Genomic DNA, 15,638 nt, shown 5'->3' on the forward strand with positions numbered 1-15,638 from the left:
TTTACCTGCAGAGTGAACATTTTCCAGAAGGCGATCAATAATGATGATAAGAGCACATTGAGTCCCGCCACCCAAGTACCAATACACAGGGAAAGGTCGACTGTCGAATGCAAAATCAAGCATCCTATCCTAGGTGTCAGCACCTATTCACAGGAAAGAGCTAATGACATCACTGTCACTGATAACTCTCTTCAAGACAAAACAGACTTTTTTGATCGTGATAAAGTAGTTATTCATACATCTTGCATGCAAAGGAATGGGCGCACAACTTGACTCATTAGTCACAGTTATAGCATTACAATCCCCCACGCCCCCACCCCTCCCCACATATTTCAACCCCCCAACCCAACACCACCACTACACATTACACCCTTTGCCTGCAAAGGCAGACAGTTGGTTTGGTCATCAGCTTTCATGATCTACCTCAACAGCTGCCCCCTCTAAACTTGCAGCCCCCCCTCAGTCACAGAGCAGATCGGAGCGAGCAGGATAAGGAGCCTTAGTAGGACGGAACACTTTGACACTCGTCACTTTGTAGCACAGGCGCACACTCAAAGCATAGACAGAGAGACAAGAAGACTTGCTGCTGTCTAAGTGAAGAGGAAAGACTTGTTGAAAGGGTATATGACAAAAAAAAGATTTATTTTTGCTAGACTAAACTTTGTGCTTGAGGAAACATGGAAAAGCGCACCAAGATAAATATTGCCATTTTTGTGCTGCTGGTGGGCATGGCCTGCATGTTCACGGCTGTGGTGACAGACTACTGGGCCGTGCTCAGCCCTCAGGTGAAGAAGGTCAACGACACGTGCGAAGCGGCCCACTTCGGCCTCTGGAGGCTGTGCAAGAAGCAAATCTACATCAGCGCTGACGACTACCAGGAGAACCACGGCTGTGGACCCATCACCCTGCCTGGAGGTGAGGCAAGGTCGAGTCGAATCGTATTCAACTAAAAAAAAGGTTCTTTTGAACTGGACAATGTCCACCTGGTTGCTCATTAGCGAGGAAGATTGGAGATGCCGGTGCAGGTTTACAAGCCTTGTTCATTTTTCCACTTGTGTCTTGTTAAGAGTTCACAGATAATGCTTATTATTTCTTGATGTTGAAAAGTGAATTTTAAGCTTCAGCAGAGAATGGTAACTGCCGTATAGCAGGCTACATAGTGCGAGAGGGAGGCTGCAATAACAACAAGGTACACTCCAAAACTAATTAAAATGCTGGATTCAGTGTAGCAAGAAGAGAACAACTGTTTGTGACGCAAATATCACTGACGCAAATCTGGCTTATGATGAGAATTTACAGCAGAGCTTTATTCTGATCATTCGCAAAATATATGCAAGTTGTCAGCGTCCCAAAATAACACAGAGTTCAAAAGCAGAAAATGAAATTCATCATAAAATGTACACGTGTAGATGCTGTATGTGCACTATTTGAGATTAGTGTTTCTACAGGAGAAACACAACTGACAAGCACAATTTTCAATTTACTGTATCTCCATTGTGTTCCAGCTCTCTGATTTTAAAACATTATTGTGCTTTGCAAATATGTCGCAGAGCGTCCAAGTGACAAATGACGCATCTCAGTGCTCCATTTTTGGGACTAACACCACGGTCACACAAACAACATTTCAGCCTCCTGAGAAGACCTAAGCGAGCAGAATAATGCAGACATAGACCCAAAGAAGCGAGCTCCCCCACACCCCACCATCACTGTAGGTAGATGCATGTATTACTAAGATATATTATAATGCATGGAACGAATTAAACTTAGATCTCAAGGCACCACTGTGTTTACATTCTACAGAATATACAAGTTGTTCACTAGAGGCAGGTTTATACTTTAGACCAAGTATCATATTTATATATATATATATATACAGTAATAGTGTATTAACAAAACCAGTTGAGGGTGAGCCAACCTCACTAAGCTTCAAGCCTCAGCTTGTAGCCAAGGTTACAACACAACATTCACTGAACATGCAAGAATAGACTCGCAGTACAAACAGTGCTTAAGAAGTTGTAATGCCCCCCCCCAAAAAAATAGTAATACACTACACATGAACAAGCTTACTTTCTATTTCCTGTCTTCTTGTCCAGACAGTACATCTGTAATCCTCACGTTACAACACATGCACATATCTCAAAATGTAGCTGGTTGATGTTTGTTTCGTTTTTGTTGGTGAAATGGAAATAATAAAATAAAATTAAAACTGGCAAAACACTTTTTAAAAAATGAAAAGAAAAAATTAGCATTTTGTTCTTTTAGTTGGAGGGACAAGCTTCCAGCCTTTGTACATTTGTGCTTGATAAACAAGCTCTCTGATGTTCTTCAACTGAAACAAAAAGATGCCTCGTTTCAGGCTGTTTTGCCCAATGATAATTGTCTCCATCCATGTAATGATGAAAATGGGTGGAAAAAGCCTCGTCGTTCGCAGTAGACCGCAGCACATCATGCGGACGGGTCATCCTCTCGCTTGTGGGCCATTCAGACCACCAAAGCAAATTGCAACTAATGCCGTTAATGAAGCCGAATCTTTTTGTGGTCCACGTAAATAAAAGCTGATTAGTGGCGACCACCATACTGACAGCTGTTGTTTTACGAAGTGAGTAAGCCTGCTTCAGCACCGGGGAAACCTTGCGGGGCTGCTAGCTGTATTTGGAGAGGAACGTTATTGTTTATCACAGCCACAAGTCTTTGAGGGTGGTGTCAAAAGGCAACGATATAAACCAGGACTAATACTATTAGTAATGTGGTGAGATGAGGTCATTGTGAGATGCTCATCTGGAAAATATGGCTTCAGCTACTGTGGAGGTCTTTATATTGATTGCAGGATTACAGCGGGGCAAAACCCTATTTTCTCGTAGCTCTTTCACAACATATCTCCCCCCGCCACCATCCCCACTGGAAATAATGGAAAGAGAAATTTCTAGTCAAAATATCCTAAAAACAAACTACACTGTCAAATTTCAAGTAACATGAAAGTGTAAAAAGAAATGAACCCCTCTTACCAACACATGGCAAAATAATAAAACTGTGGGGGACATGTGTCAGCGTTTTGAATGTGGCTCGGCTTACTTCACTCAACTTCCTGTGCACATTCTTCTTTACTTCTTGGAATTTTCTTCTGCTACCAACCCATTCCAACTTAGAGGTTCCACTTGATCGATCTTGATTTCATCCGAGGCCAATTGTTGCATTGCAGCTCAAATGAACGAAGAAGCAATTGTGACAATGTTGCTTTGATGATAATGTGACCATCACAGCAGACCCAAAATAAGGACATCCAACTCAGCGTGGCTCCACACAGAAACATACGTTGTGTTTCTATAATATATCGTTTATCGATGTCGTGAAAAGTCCGTGGCGAGCCGTCATTAGAGATACAAATATAGGCCCCGCAAATACTCAGCTGTCTTGGTTGGCAGCCATGGTGGTCAAGTGCCCACGACTAGTCCGAGTCTCCCCTTGAGTGACGGCGCCACCTGGAAGAAGCCAACTGACTTCCAAAGTTTGCAAGAATTCTCCCCGACGTTCAAATTACAGCACACTCAACAAAAGTTGCAAGGTGTAATGGAGCCAAGTGGAACGGCTGCCGCTATATGGCCTCCCGAAGTGGTCACTGGACACAATATATTCTCGGGAGAGAGCATCCCTGGGAACCCATCAGCCTTCTCTGTGGTGTCGGTGGAGTGCGGGGGATTTTCGATTTGGAGTGTCAGAGCCTCGTAACTATTAGTACAGCATACACTCAACAGCCATTTTATTCGTGACACCGAATGACTTACGGTGAATCAAATATTCACACTTTTACAAATACAATAGAATCATGCCCGGAGGAAGCCCACGCATGCACGTGGTGAGCATGGAAACTCCACACACGTGGGGCCGGTGTGACGGTCTGAGGGCTCCCGGTGCCGAAAAGTCTTCTTGTGATCAATGCGCATGCGCGTATATTTTGTAAACTTCCAGCCAGTCTGAAACATCCCCATCCACGCTTCAGCATGTGCCTTTTGACAACTTGTCGTGGAGTGTTCATGTTCGCTATGGATGTCTCGGAAAGTCGAAGACAGCGAACGTACATATATGTGTATATATTTTTATCAATTTTTGTTTTAAGGTTAGGTTAGGTTAGGTTAGGGTTAGGTTATAACATACAGTATCTTAGCTCCCTCTATGTAGAAAAAGGGGAACTATGAGACCGGGGTATTTCCCAGTAAGCGTCTGCTACGTACCCAAGTTCCCCTATTAGTAAGGACTTTTCAGCACGGGGGAGCACTCAGACTGTCACAGCAGTATTGAAACAAGCATGAAAGAGGCTGTACAGAGTACACAAAGGTGGAAAAACAATCACTGAACAGATTAAGAGGTTTGTGACATCACTTGCGGTATCTCCTACTCACAATGTCGTCCTTACCTCCGTTTCGAACGTACTCAATAATCCTGCCTCCAACGAGCAGCATGGCCTCCTTGAACTTGATGTAACCCCTCGACTACTTTACAACTAACTGATATTTCACTGAGAGTTTCCACCCAACGGCTGTGGTGAACTGTCAATGGCCATCGCGCTAGCCCTTTTTTGCATTCCAAAAGAATGATTCCATTTGTGGCGTGTTGCATGCCTCTAAGCTGGAGCATAAACAAATGGGTCTTCCCCACAAACACTGGCACGTGTGCCATTACTAAGCCTTGTTGCACGAATCAAAGACTAAATTTTCCTTAGACGTGAATGGCGTGAGTGTGAATGGTTGTTTGTCTTTCTGCCTTGCATTTGAGTGGCAATTAATGCAAGGTATTTCCTTCCTCTCACCAAAAGCATCTTACCCATGAATCAATTAAGCACAAGTGCTATAGAAAATGGAATGATATGCTGTACCAGTATGTTATATATACAGAATATGGCCGTAGAGGACGTAATGGTGTGCGTGCCTCCCTCGTGGTCCCGCACATGGGTTCACCATTTTGCCAACATAAGTAATGTTTCATCACTGGTGCTATCTTACAGCATGACAACAACCACACAATGATGAAAAGATGAAAAAGAGATTTTCAAAGCAAAAAGAGCCCTTTCTTCAAATGTGGTGAAATATGACAACATGAACATTCTCAAATGATCCCTAGACAGATGACTTGGAAGGCCCATTAGGAAGGACCAAGAGTGGCTTTAAAGAGCTTGCAAGCCGGATAGGCTAGGTGTTGCCTAGTTGACTTGTGGCAGTACCTGTTTACAGATAATTGTAGATAAATTAGTAGCTTCTGACTTTTTTTTCCCAAAATACCTAAACAAGACATCACTACACCTGCTCAGACCTCCTCCAAGGCCTGGTTGGTGTAAACCACCACCCTCAACTGATCACCTATCAGTTGGAGTTGACCCTACCGCCTGGACAAATGTTAGCGACACTAGCAACTGACCCTGTTAACAAATGTGAAAAAGAAAACATATTACACTCTACTGTTTGCCCATCAGGTTGGTCGTTAGAAATTGGGGTGGGCAAACTTTTTGGCTCAGGGGCCACATTGACTTCTAAAATTTGACAGGTGGGTCAAGTCAGAACCAGATGCTTGGATTTAAAAAAAAAAAAAAGAAAAAGAAAAAAGGTATTGTATTTTTCAGTCAGATTTCCTTTTAATGGGAGCAGTGTGGTTTTGTCGTTCACGTTTTTTTTTTTTTTTTTTTTTTTTTTTTTTTTTGCCAGTGCATCAAAGTCTGGTGATAGTTTTGTTGTGGCAATTCTCAGAAAAGGAGCTGCCAAGTGGCAGGGATATCACTTACCCACAGTACAAACAACAAAAAACTTTAGTATTTGTGATAAATTTGTGTTAAAGCGGGACAATTGACATGACAACACATTACAGTAAGTACCTAAACATAGACAAACCCAATATTCTCATTCCACATCTCTAAAGACTCTTAACTGACTGATTGATGGATGCCAATTACTGTTTATAGAAAAGTCAAAGTCAATTTTATTTTTAAAATCTTTAACTCCCTGCCTATTCTGAATTAAAACCCACAACAACAATAACATGTACTGTTGTGAGTGCTTCGGTGAACATGAACCTCAGGGATGGCTCATTCACAGAATGAGGACACATTTAAATTATTTTATGAGAAACAACTGATTGATGAGGTGAGCGAATCATTTAAGGAATTGATTCAAGTGATTCAGTACACTCAAAAGAAGTGGCGTGGCCATCACTAATGCCAAATGTGCTCCATGAAGGCAAAAATGTGCGTGTGCGACCATGTACATCAGGGGTGCCCAGACTTTTTTACCCCAAAATCTACATTTCAAACAGCCAGCCTCTTGCGGGCTACCAACGATGGCGGGGGGATGATGATGATGCTCCCAAACCGTTTTAAGATTAATGTTACGTTGCCTACTATATTTAAAATACAGAATTAGGTTTTTGTGCACTGTATTATCTGTATTATCATCCTGGATCAGGCTGTGCTAAGGTGGAATTTTAAAATTACACACCATCTCATCCTGCACTTTCTACTTTGGCTTCAGACCAGACCTTTCCCACTTGGAAAAGAGAAAATCTCATCCAGTTTAACCACTTTTTCCTTGATTATTCACATACTCCGACAGTCATTGCATCTTAAAACAACAGCATTTCTTCTTGAACTTTCTCCATTAATATCGATAGTAAACATGAGCAGCATGTCTAGCTTGTCTTTGCCCTATGTTGCCCAGACTGTGTCGCTAACTAAAGCAGCAGTGGTGGACACTGTGATGATAAAACACAATGATGGGCTGCGTAAGTACTGTAACATTTGTAATTATGAGTGTATGTCTTTAAGAGTGGGGGAGGAGGGTGTAAGGTAAACTAGGGGCAGTGCTTGTTAGAGAAAGTTCCATGTGGTGCCTAAAAGAAACCAGTGACTTCTTCTTTTCATTTTTTACAGTACGTATGTGAATTGTCCCATTGGATGTAACAACCAGTCATCCCTCACTCTTCTTCTTTTTGGCTTGTCCCGTGAGGGGTCGCCACAGCGTGTCATCTTTTTCCATCTTAGCCTATCTTCTGCATCTTCTCTCTAACCCCAACTGCCCTCATGTCTTCCCTCACCACATCCATAAACCTTCTCTTTGATCTTCCTCTTGTCCTTTTGCCTGGCAGCTCCATCCTCAGCACCCTTCCACCAATATACTCACTCTCTCGCCTCTGAACATGTCCAAACCATAGAAGTCTGCTCTCTCGAATCTTGTCTCCAAAACATCCAACTTTGGCTGTCCCTCTAATGAGCTCATTTCTAATCCTATTCAACCTGCTCACTCCGAGCGAGAACCTCAACATCTTCATTTCTGCTCCCTCCAGTTCTGCTTCCTGTTGTTTCTTCAGTGCCACCATCTCTAATCCGTACATCATGGCCGGCCTCACCACTGTTTTGTAAACTTTGCCCTTCATCCTAGCAGAGACTCTTCTGTCACATAACACACCAGACACCTTTCGCCAGCTGTTCCAACTTGCTTGGACCCGTTTCTTCACTTCCTTACCACACTCACCATTGCTCTGGATTGTTGACCCCAAGTAGTTGATATTGTCCACCCTCGCTATCTCTTTTCCCTGCAGCCTCACTCTTCCCCCTCCACTTTTCTCATTCACACACATATATTCTGTTTCACTTCGGCTAATCTTCATTCCTCTCCTTTCCAGTGCATGTCTCCATCTTTCTAATTGTTCCTCTGCATGCTCCCTGCTTTCACTGCATATCACAATATCATCTGCAAACATCGTGATCCAAGGGGATTCCAGTCTAACCTCATCTGTCAGCCTATCCATTACCACTGCAAACAGGAAGGGGCTCAGAGCTGATCCCTGATGCAGTCTCACCTCCACCTTAAATTCCTCTGTCACACCTAAGGCACACCTCACTATTGTTCTGCTGCCGTCATACATGTCCTGTACTATTTTAACATACTTCTCTGCCACACCAGACTTAAGCATGCAGTACCACAGTTCCTCTCTTGGTACTCTGTCATAGGCTTTCTCTAGATCCACAAAGACACAATGTAGCTCCTTCTGACCTTCTCTATACTTTTCCACTAGCATCCTCAAGGCAAATAATGCATCTGTGCTACTCTTTCATGAAACCATACTGTTCCTCGCAGATACTTACTTCTGTCCTGAGTCTAGCCTCCACTACTCTTTCCCATAACTTCATTGTGTGGCTCATCAACTTTATTCCTCTATAATTCACACAGCTCTGAAGATCGCCTTTGTTCTTAAAAATGGGAACAAGAACACTTTTCCTCCATTCTTCAGGCATCTTTTCGCCTGCTAATATTCTGTTGAATAAGTTGGTCAAAAACTCCACAGCCATCTCTCCAAATTGCTTCCATACCTCTACCGGTATGTCATCAGGAACAACTGCCTTTCCATTTTTCATCCTTTGTCGTGCCTTTCTGACTTCCCCCTTAGTAATCATTGCCACTTCCTGGTCCTTCACACTTGCCTCTTGAACTCTTCCTTCTCTCTCATTTTCTTCATTCATCAACTTCTCAAAGTATTCTTTCCATCGATTTAGCACACTACTGGCACCAGTCAACACATTTCCATCTCTATCCTTAATCACCCTTACCTGCTGCACATCCTTCTCATCTCTATCCCTCTGTCTGGCCAACCTGTAGAGATCCTTTTCTCCTTTCGTGTCCAACCTGGTGTACATGTCTTCATATGCCTCTTATTTAGCCTTTGGCACCTCTACCTTTGCCCTACGTCGCATCTCGATGTACTCCTTTCGCCTCTCCTCAGTCCTTTCAGTATCCCACTTCTTATTCGCTCATCTCTTTCCTTGTACGACTACCTCTATTTTGGGGTTCCACCACCAAGTCTCCTTCCCCTTTCCTACCAAAAGACACACCAAATACCTGCCTGTCTCTCTGATCACCTTGGCTGTCGTCGTCCAGTCTTCCGGGAGCTTCGGTTGTCCATCGAGAGCCTGTCTCACCTCTTTCCGGAAGGCCGCACGACATTCTTCCTTTCTCAGCTTCCACCACATGGTTCTCTGCTCTACCTTTGTCTTCTTAATCTTCCTACCCACCACCAGAATCATCCTACATACTACCATCCTATGCTGTCGAGCTACACTCTCCCCTACCACTACTTTACAGTCAGTAACCTCCTTCAGATTACATCGTCTGCATAAAATATAATCTACCTGCGTGGTTCTACCTCCGCTCTTGTAGGTCACTATATGTTCCTCCCTCTTCTGGAAATAAGTGTTCACTACAGCCATCTCCATCCTTTTTGCAAAGCCCACCACCATCTGTCCATCAAAGTTCCTTTCCTGGATGCCATACTTACCCATCACTTCTTCATCGCCCCTGTTTCCTTTACCAATATGTCCATTACAATCTGCACAAATCACAACTCTCTCGCTGTCTGGGATGCTCAGAACTACTTCATCTAGTTCCTTCCAGAATTTCTTTCAACTCTAGGTCACATCCTACCTGTGGGGCATAGCCGCTAACCACATTATACATAACACCCTCAATTTCAAATTTCAGTCTCATCACTCGATCTGATACTCTTTTCACCTCCAAGACATTCTTAGCTAGCTCTTCCTTTAAAATAACCCCTACTCCATTTCTCTTCCCATCTACTCCGTGGTAGAATAATTTAAACCCTGCTCCTAAACATCTAGCCTTAATACCTTTCCACCTGCTCTCTTGGATGCACAGAATATCAACCTTTCTCCTCATCATCATGTCAACCAACTCCTGAGCTTTTCCTGTCATAGTCCCAACATTCAAAGTCCCTACACTCAGTTGTAGGCTCTGTGCATTCCTCTTTTTCGCATGCAAGGATGGACGACAAATCCACACGCAAAGTTGGACCTCGACACACAACCCACGTCGGCAACGTGCACTTGGCTCTGTCGTCGCGGCTTTTCTGTTACACGCGTAAAGGTTCTCACTCCATCTCACAAATACATTGGCCTGAATCCCGCTCTTCTCACGATCAGACATGCCAGACTCTCAGAAACGTCGCCTCTGAAATCACGCCACTCGGTGGCCATTCAAGGTGGACAACAAATCTTTGTTGTCCACAATGAATGGCATATGGACATCTCTATATAGCTCGTGCACCTACGTCATAAAATCACATGATTTTTGTTTACCTCGCCATTTTGCCGGTCAAGCTAAGCATTGCTCAATGCTACGTCGGTTGGAGCCGACACGGAAAATATGTCTTGTAGCACGACGCCCAGAGTCTTTCCCGATACTGTCAGATGACTGTTAGATGGTGAAAATAAACGACGGTACGTGGAAAAATTAGATAAACTTGGCATAGAGGACCTGTATTTAATGCCGAAGTCGATGTTTTCGCCGATAAGAAATTGGACTGTTAATTTGCTTCCGCTTGTCTTGGACAACTGGATCTACACATCAATCATGTGAGTAAGTCATTGAGATTTACACAGAAAAGTTTGAAAACGTAGAAAAGTCTAGACGCATACAAATAACTTGTAAATACTGTCAACTCCATACAAGAAGGCCAGGGCAGAGCTTCAAACCCCAAACTTCAGAAATCTGAGGCTGGTGTCCTAACCGTTACTCAGCATGCTGCCTCTCCACTCTAACATATTTATACATAATAAAAGTTAGTGAACAGGCCTTGAAGCACAGTTCACAATCTCGGCGTTAGTTCCTCCCGAAGGTGTTTGATGGACTTGACTTCATGCCTCTCAAATATCACATCAAACTAGGGCTCTTGCTATTGAAAATTTTTAGAACCGATTTTTCAATGAATTACTCCAGTGAATGATGAGAGAGAAAAAAAATGCTGCATTGAAGTTTAGTTCAAATGCTACTGCTACTACTTTTTGGTCCTGATTACTGAAAATAGCTACAAGTTTCTTCTGAGCCTGCCTTTGGTTCAATTTCATGTCAATTACGTGTTATTCAGAATACAGCTGCAAAAAAAATATTCTTTTCAAAATAATGTGAACTGACTATTATTTTTCCATTATTTGCTCATGATTCAGGAACATGTCAGAAAAAAAAAGAAAAATACGAATCAATGTTTTCCAAAGTAAAAGCCCATGTTTTCAAATGATCTAAGATTGTTTAAAATATCCTAAGGCTCTTTTTTATTTTTCCATATGGTGTATGTTAAACCTTGAGGGTGTCAAATACAGAAAAGAATGTGGAGAAATGTGAAAGAGTGTGAAGTGACTAATAGACTTACAAATTCACACTGCACAACATCAACAGTGCAGTTGTACACTCTATGCAGTTGGAGTATGCGAGGGAAAACTTTACGAGAACTTTGGAGAAGATTTGGAGGCTGAGCAATAAATAACGCCCAACATAGCTCACATTCACAGCTCACTCAACAGCTCTTTACATTGCTTGTGTAGTGCAAAGTGTTCCACACTCTCTAAGTTCTAAAACTAAATGACAGCTGTCAGCTTGCATGGTACACGCTGAGGTGTTAAGATGCCAAAGCTCTTTGAAGAACTTCTTGCATCGTTCCTCTCAAAAAAATAATAAAAAAAAAAAATTACAGTGCAACATCTGCTGAAAGCAGACACAATCTATTCATCCATACATCCATTACCTTTGCCGCTTATACTCACTAGGGTCATGGGGAGTGCTGGAGCCTATCCCAGCTGTCAACAGGTAGGAGGCAGGGTGCACCCTGAACTGGTTGCCAGCCAATCACAGGGCACATTGAAACAAACAGCCACACTCACAATCACACCTAGGGGCAACTTATAGTGTCCAATTAATATTGCATGTTTTTGGGATGTGGAAGGAAACTGGAGTGCCCAGAGAAAACCCACGCAGGCACGGGGAGAACATGGAAACTCCACACAGGGGGAGCTGGGATCGAACCCGCTTTACCAGCTGAGCAACCATGCCGCCCAATCTATTCATCCACTCCAAAATAAAAGCAATAAATCAATCTGTTCCAGTGACAAACAGTCGTCATCATAATAGCTTTGTCAATCGCAAAAGTCACGTTTAGTTTTTTTCATACAACACTTTAGAATGAAACATAAACTGGCAACAAGCGAAAGCCAAAAAGTGATTCACGTCGCCAACAAGTGTCATGCATCTCATTTTGCACCTTTCCTCCACATCGCAGGTCTAAGAAGTGTAACTTTCACTTATTGTCGACAAAGTCTGTTTTGGAATAGAGTTGTAAAAAAAAAAAAAAAAAGGCAAAGCAAAAGCTATTGCACAGAGTGAATCCGTTGATGTCGGACGAATCTGAATTCTCGTGAGGTATGTCGAGGTCTGGCATGAGACTAGGTTCAGGGACGGTTCAAGGTTTTGGATGACTTTAGAGGTGTACTTTAAAAAGGATGTTTAGAAAAATTCTGAATTTTATTATTTAAGAGGTTTCACTGTGTAAGTTTGTGTAAACTCCATATTATAAAATTTAAACCCCACCTATGAAGTTCCAACTCATAAACTTGACGTACTAATATGTTAATATCTTCTACAGCTTGTTGACTTGTAAATACCGTAATAATACTGAATGATTATAATTAATTTATATCATTACGCTGTACTTGACCGAAATAAACTTCTCTACTTTTGTCCCCTCAGATGAAAACTGCACTTACTTCGGCCACTTTACTCCAGGACAGGACACTGAGATATTTGAACACAAAACACAGAAAGGTGAGTCTCCTTTCATGGGTGACCCCCCCCCCCCACCTCCTACAATGTCCCTCTGTATGTGCCCCTGCTACTTTCAATCTGTCATTCTGCGTTTATGCTGCTTTGCTCCCTTTGCATTCCCAGCTGCCCCCGTGCAGCAGATGCATTGGATGGTGCAAATGTGTGCATCAAGTTGCGTATGTCCCCACACCCGAAGCTAAAGATGCTAATGCGGGCATTCATAACATAAGTAACCTCCACCCCCGCCCTGGAACACTCACAAACAGTAAATCAGGCCCCCAGGGACATGCATGCTGCAAGTTTTAGAGAATGATTGCCCCACTTTTGTGTTATTCACTCTTGTGTGATTGGTGTGTGGGTATCCCATCATAGTGCATGTTCATGCCATGGTGATGTCATCACAAGCACCCACACCCCCCACCCCCACAGTGAAATGTGCTGTCATAAAGAATTCACTATGGGAGAAGAATATAAATAGTTGAAGGCTGGAAAACAGTTTGGGGTGTGCCCTTCCTATCGCCTGCAGTTAGCTGTGATAGTCTCCAGGGTACCTTGGCAACTCATGAGGATGAGCAGTGTCGAAAATGGATGGGTGAATGTATTGACAAAAATAGGGTGTTGTCCACTTCTCTGTCCCAAGTCTGCTCTGATGATCTTTATTTTTCTCACTTGGAGGAAATCACATAAATATCCTCCATGAAGAACCTCACGAGTTATAGCTGATTTCTGTTTTGACTCTTTAAGAGGATGGAGAAATGGTGACATAAGTTTCTGATGTGTTGTAAAAATTCACTGTTCGCCTGAAAGCTACAAAGTTCCTGGAGATGGGGGGCCAGGGTCCGACCCACCCAAACAACAAAAATCCCACCAAAATCCAAAGAACACTCCAAACACACACAAAAGGTTGTATTTCTGTGACTGGTATAAATCCAGGGATAGTAATTCTAATACAGTAATGCCTTAAATGAATTGATTTCTACAATGATTTAGAGGGTTTGATGCCCGCCATTCACATTTTTATGACTGGTTGACAGCTGTCACTCAGAACCTGTCTGCCTACGGCCCATTAAAATTCACCAAAATCGCATGAGACCGACATTATTTGATGTGGTTCCAGCAAGTGAAGGTTTCGACAAACTTTCTGCCACCATATTGTCACATGTGCCAAATGCAGATCAAAGGACACACCATCGTTGCATCGATACACCCAACCCATCACATTCCATTCTGCCAAATTAACAGCTTTGCGTTTTCAGAAAAATCAAAACACACCAATTTTTGTGCTCAGTCACGGATCTGTCATCTACAATATAACGTCCAAAGTGTTCATCCTTATTTACTAACTGAATTGCGACATGGTGTGGTATTTAGTTTTGTGGATGTGGAGGATCAAATCTTGACATTTTTGCGCAACATTTGGTTTGACTGTCATCAGTACTGTCCCAAGACAAATATTGTCTCTTTCATTGCTATTGGAACCTTTCTGAGACACGTATCCTGACGATGATAGTGCTGGAGCCAATCCCAGTTGTCATCAGGCAGGAGGCTGGGTACACCCTGAACTGGTTGCCAGCCATGACCAACAACAGTCAGACTCACAATAACACCTATGAGTCTCCAACTAATGCAAGTTTTTGGAATGGGGGAGGAAACCGGAGTGCTTGGAGAAAACCCACGCAGGCACAAGAAGAACATTATTCATATTATGTCATATTGATGGACAAGTTAGGACACATCTTATGTTGTGCTAGCACAAACATCAGGTCTTGAATTGAATTTGAGGAGAGTCGTGTGTGTGTCATGCTCGTATAAACAAAACTTGAATTCAATTTTCAACTGCCTAACTCTAAAACCTTTGATTAGAACCCCTGAATGTTTTTTTTCTCTCCCTTCATTAAAAAAAACAAAAACTCATCTCTCATTCCAGAGTACAACATCTCTGCTGCAGCCATCTCCATATTCAGTTTGGCCTTCATGATTTTAGGGTCTCTGTGTTTGATTGGCTCCTGCACGGGTAAAGGCAAGGGAAGACTATACCTCCTCAAACCTTCCGGAATGTTTTTTGCCTTTTCAGGTAGGTTGATGCAGCTAAAGCTCCTCATCTCTCACCACCACCACATGGAATGGAAATTCACAATATGCGTTTTTTCTCCCCAGGTCTCTGTTCATTCATTTCACTGGAGGTGATGCGTCAGTCAGTCAAACGAATGATTGAGAGCGAGGACACCATCTGGATTCAGTACTACTACAGTTGGTCTTTCGCTTGTGCCTGTGTCGGCTTTGTCCTTCTCTTTCTCACTGGCATTGCCCTCCTCATCCTCTCCATGCCACAAATGCCCAGGAACCCGTGGGAGACCTGCATGGACGCCGAGCCCGAGCAAGTGGAGTGAAAGTTGGAAATCATATTAGAATGTAAGAACAAGAGCTGGAAGGACCGTAGCCATGATGGAATGTTTACCTCTCAACCATTGAACAACTTGAATGTAGGTCTTTTGTAGCTTTTCTGAAATATATATGGAAAATGAAAAGGAATGCCATCTCGTAAACCTGTTGGTGATGGTGACGGAAATCAAAGAGCTCCCTTGTTCACATGCAGGAAGACAGGCTAGCTATGCAATAAACCTGTATTGCAATCTTACGTCAAACGGGGAAAATGTCACGTAAGCCTGCACAATGAAATCTTTGTCCTATTCCAGGAATTGTTGGTTGATACTCATGGTCGTTACTTGAGTGTGCATATGACATGCCTCACTCAGGTGACCAGTGAGTGAATGAGATCATACTAATTTGCGCTCCCCCCCATGACTCATATTCAAATAATTGCATGTGACCATGGTGGGATTTAATAATTACCCAGTGCATGCAGTTTTTCTTGTGTATGATATATTGTACATATTAAGTTTTCCTTTTCTGATTTTATTTTTGTGGTATATCGCAAACAATAGCAGAAAAAAAAACATGCAAACCAACAAACATCTAAGACAATAATGGAGC

The 15,638-nt window shown here is 42.7% G+C and overlaps 1 protein-coding gene across 1 annotated transcript; it reads left to right on the forward strand.

Moving 5' to 3' along the window:
• Positions 1-677: 677 nt before the first annotated feature.
• Positions 678-15,100, forward strand: LOC133506439 (voltage-dependent calcium channel gamma-1 subunit-like). Its single transcript, XM_061830576.1, has 4 exons — positions 678-915; positions 12,570-12,644; positions 14,572-14,718; positions 14,802-15,100. Exons 1-4 carry the CDS (start codon positions 678-680, stop codon positions 15,032-15,034), a joined length of 693 nt encoding a protein of 230 aa, XP_061686560.1. The 3' UTR covers positions 15,035-15,100.
• Positions 15,101-15,638: the final 538 nt, after the last annotated feature.

Source organism: Syngnathoides biaculeatus, chromosome 9 (assembly GCF_019802595.1).
Source record: "Syngnathoides biaculeatus isolate LvHL_M chromosome 9, ASM1980259v1, whole genome shotgun sequence".
Taxonomy (NCBI): Eukaryota; Metazoa; Chordata; class Actinopteri; order Syngnathiformes; family Syngnathidae; genus Syngnathoides; species Syngnathoides biaculeatus.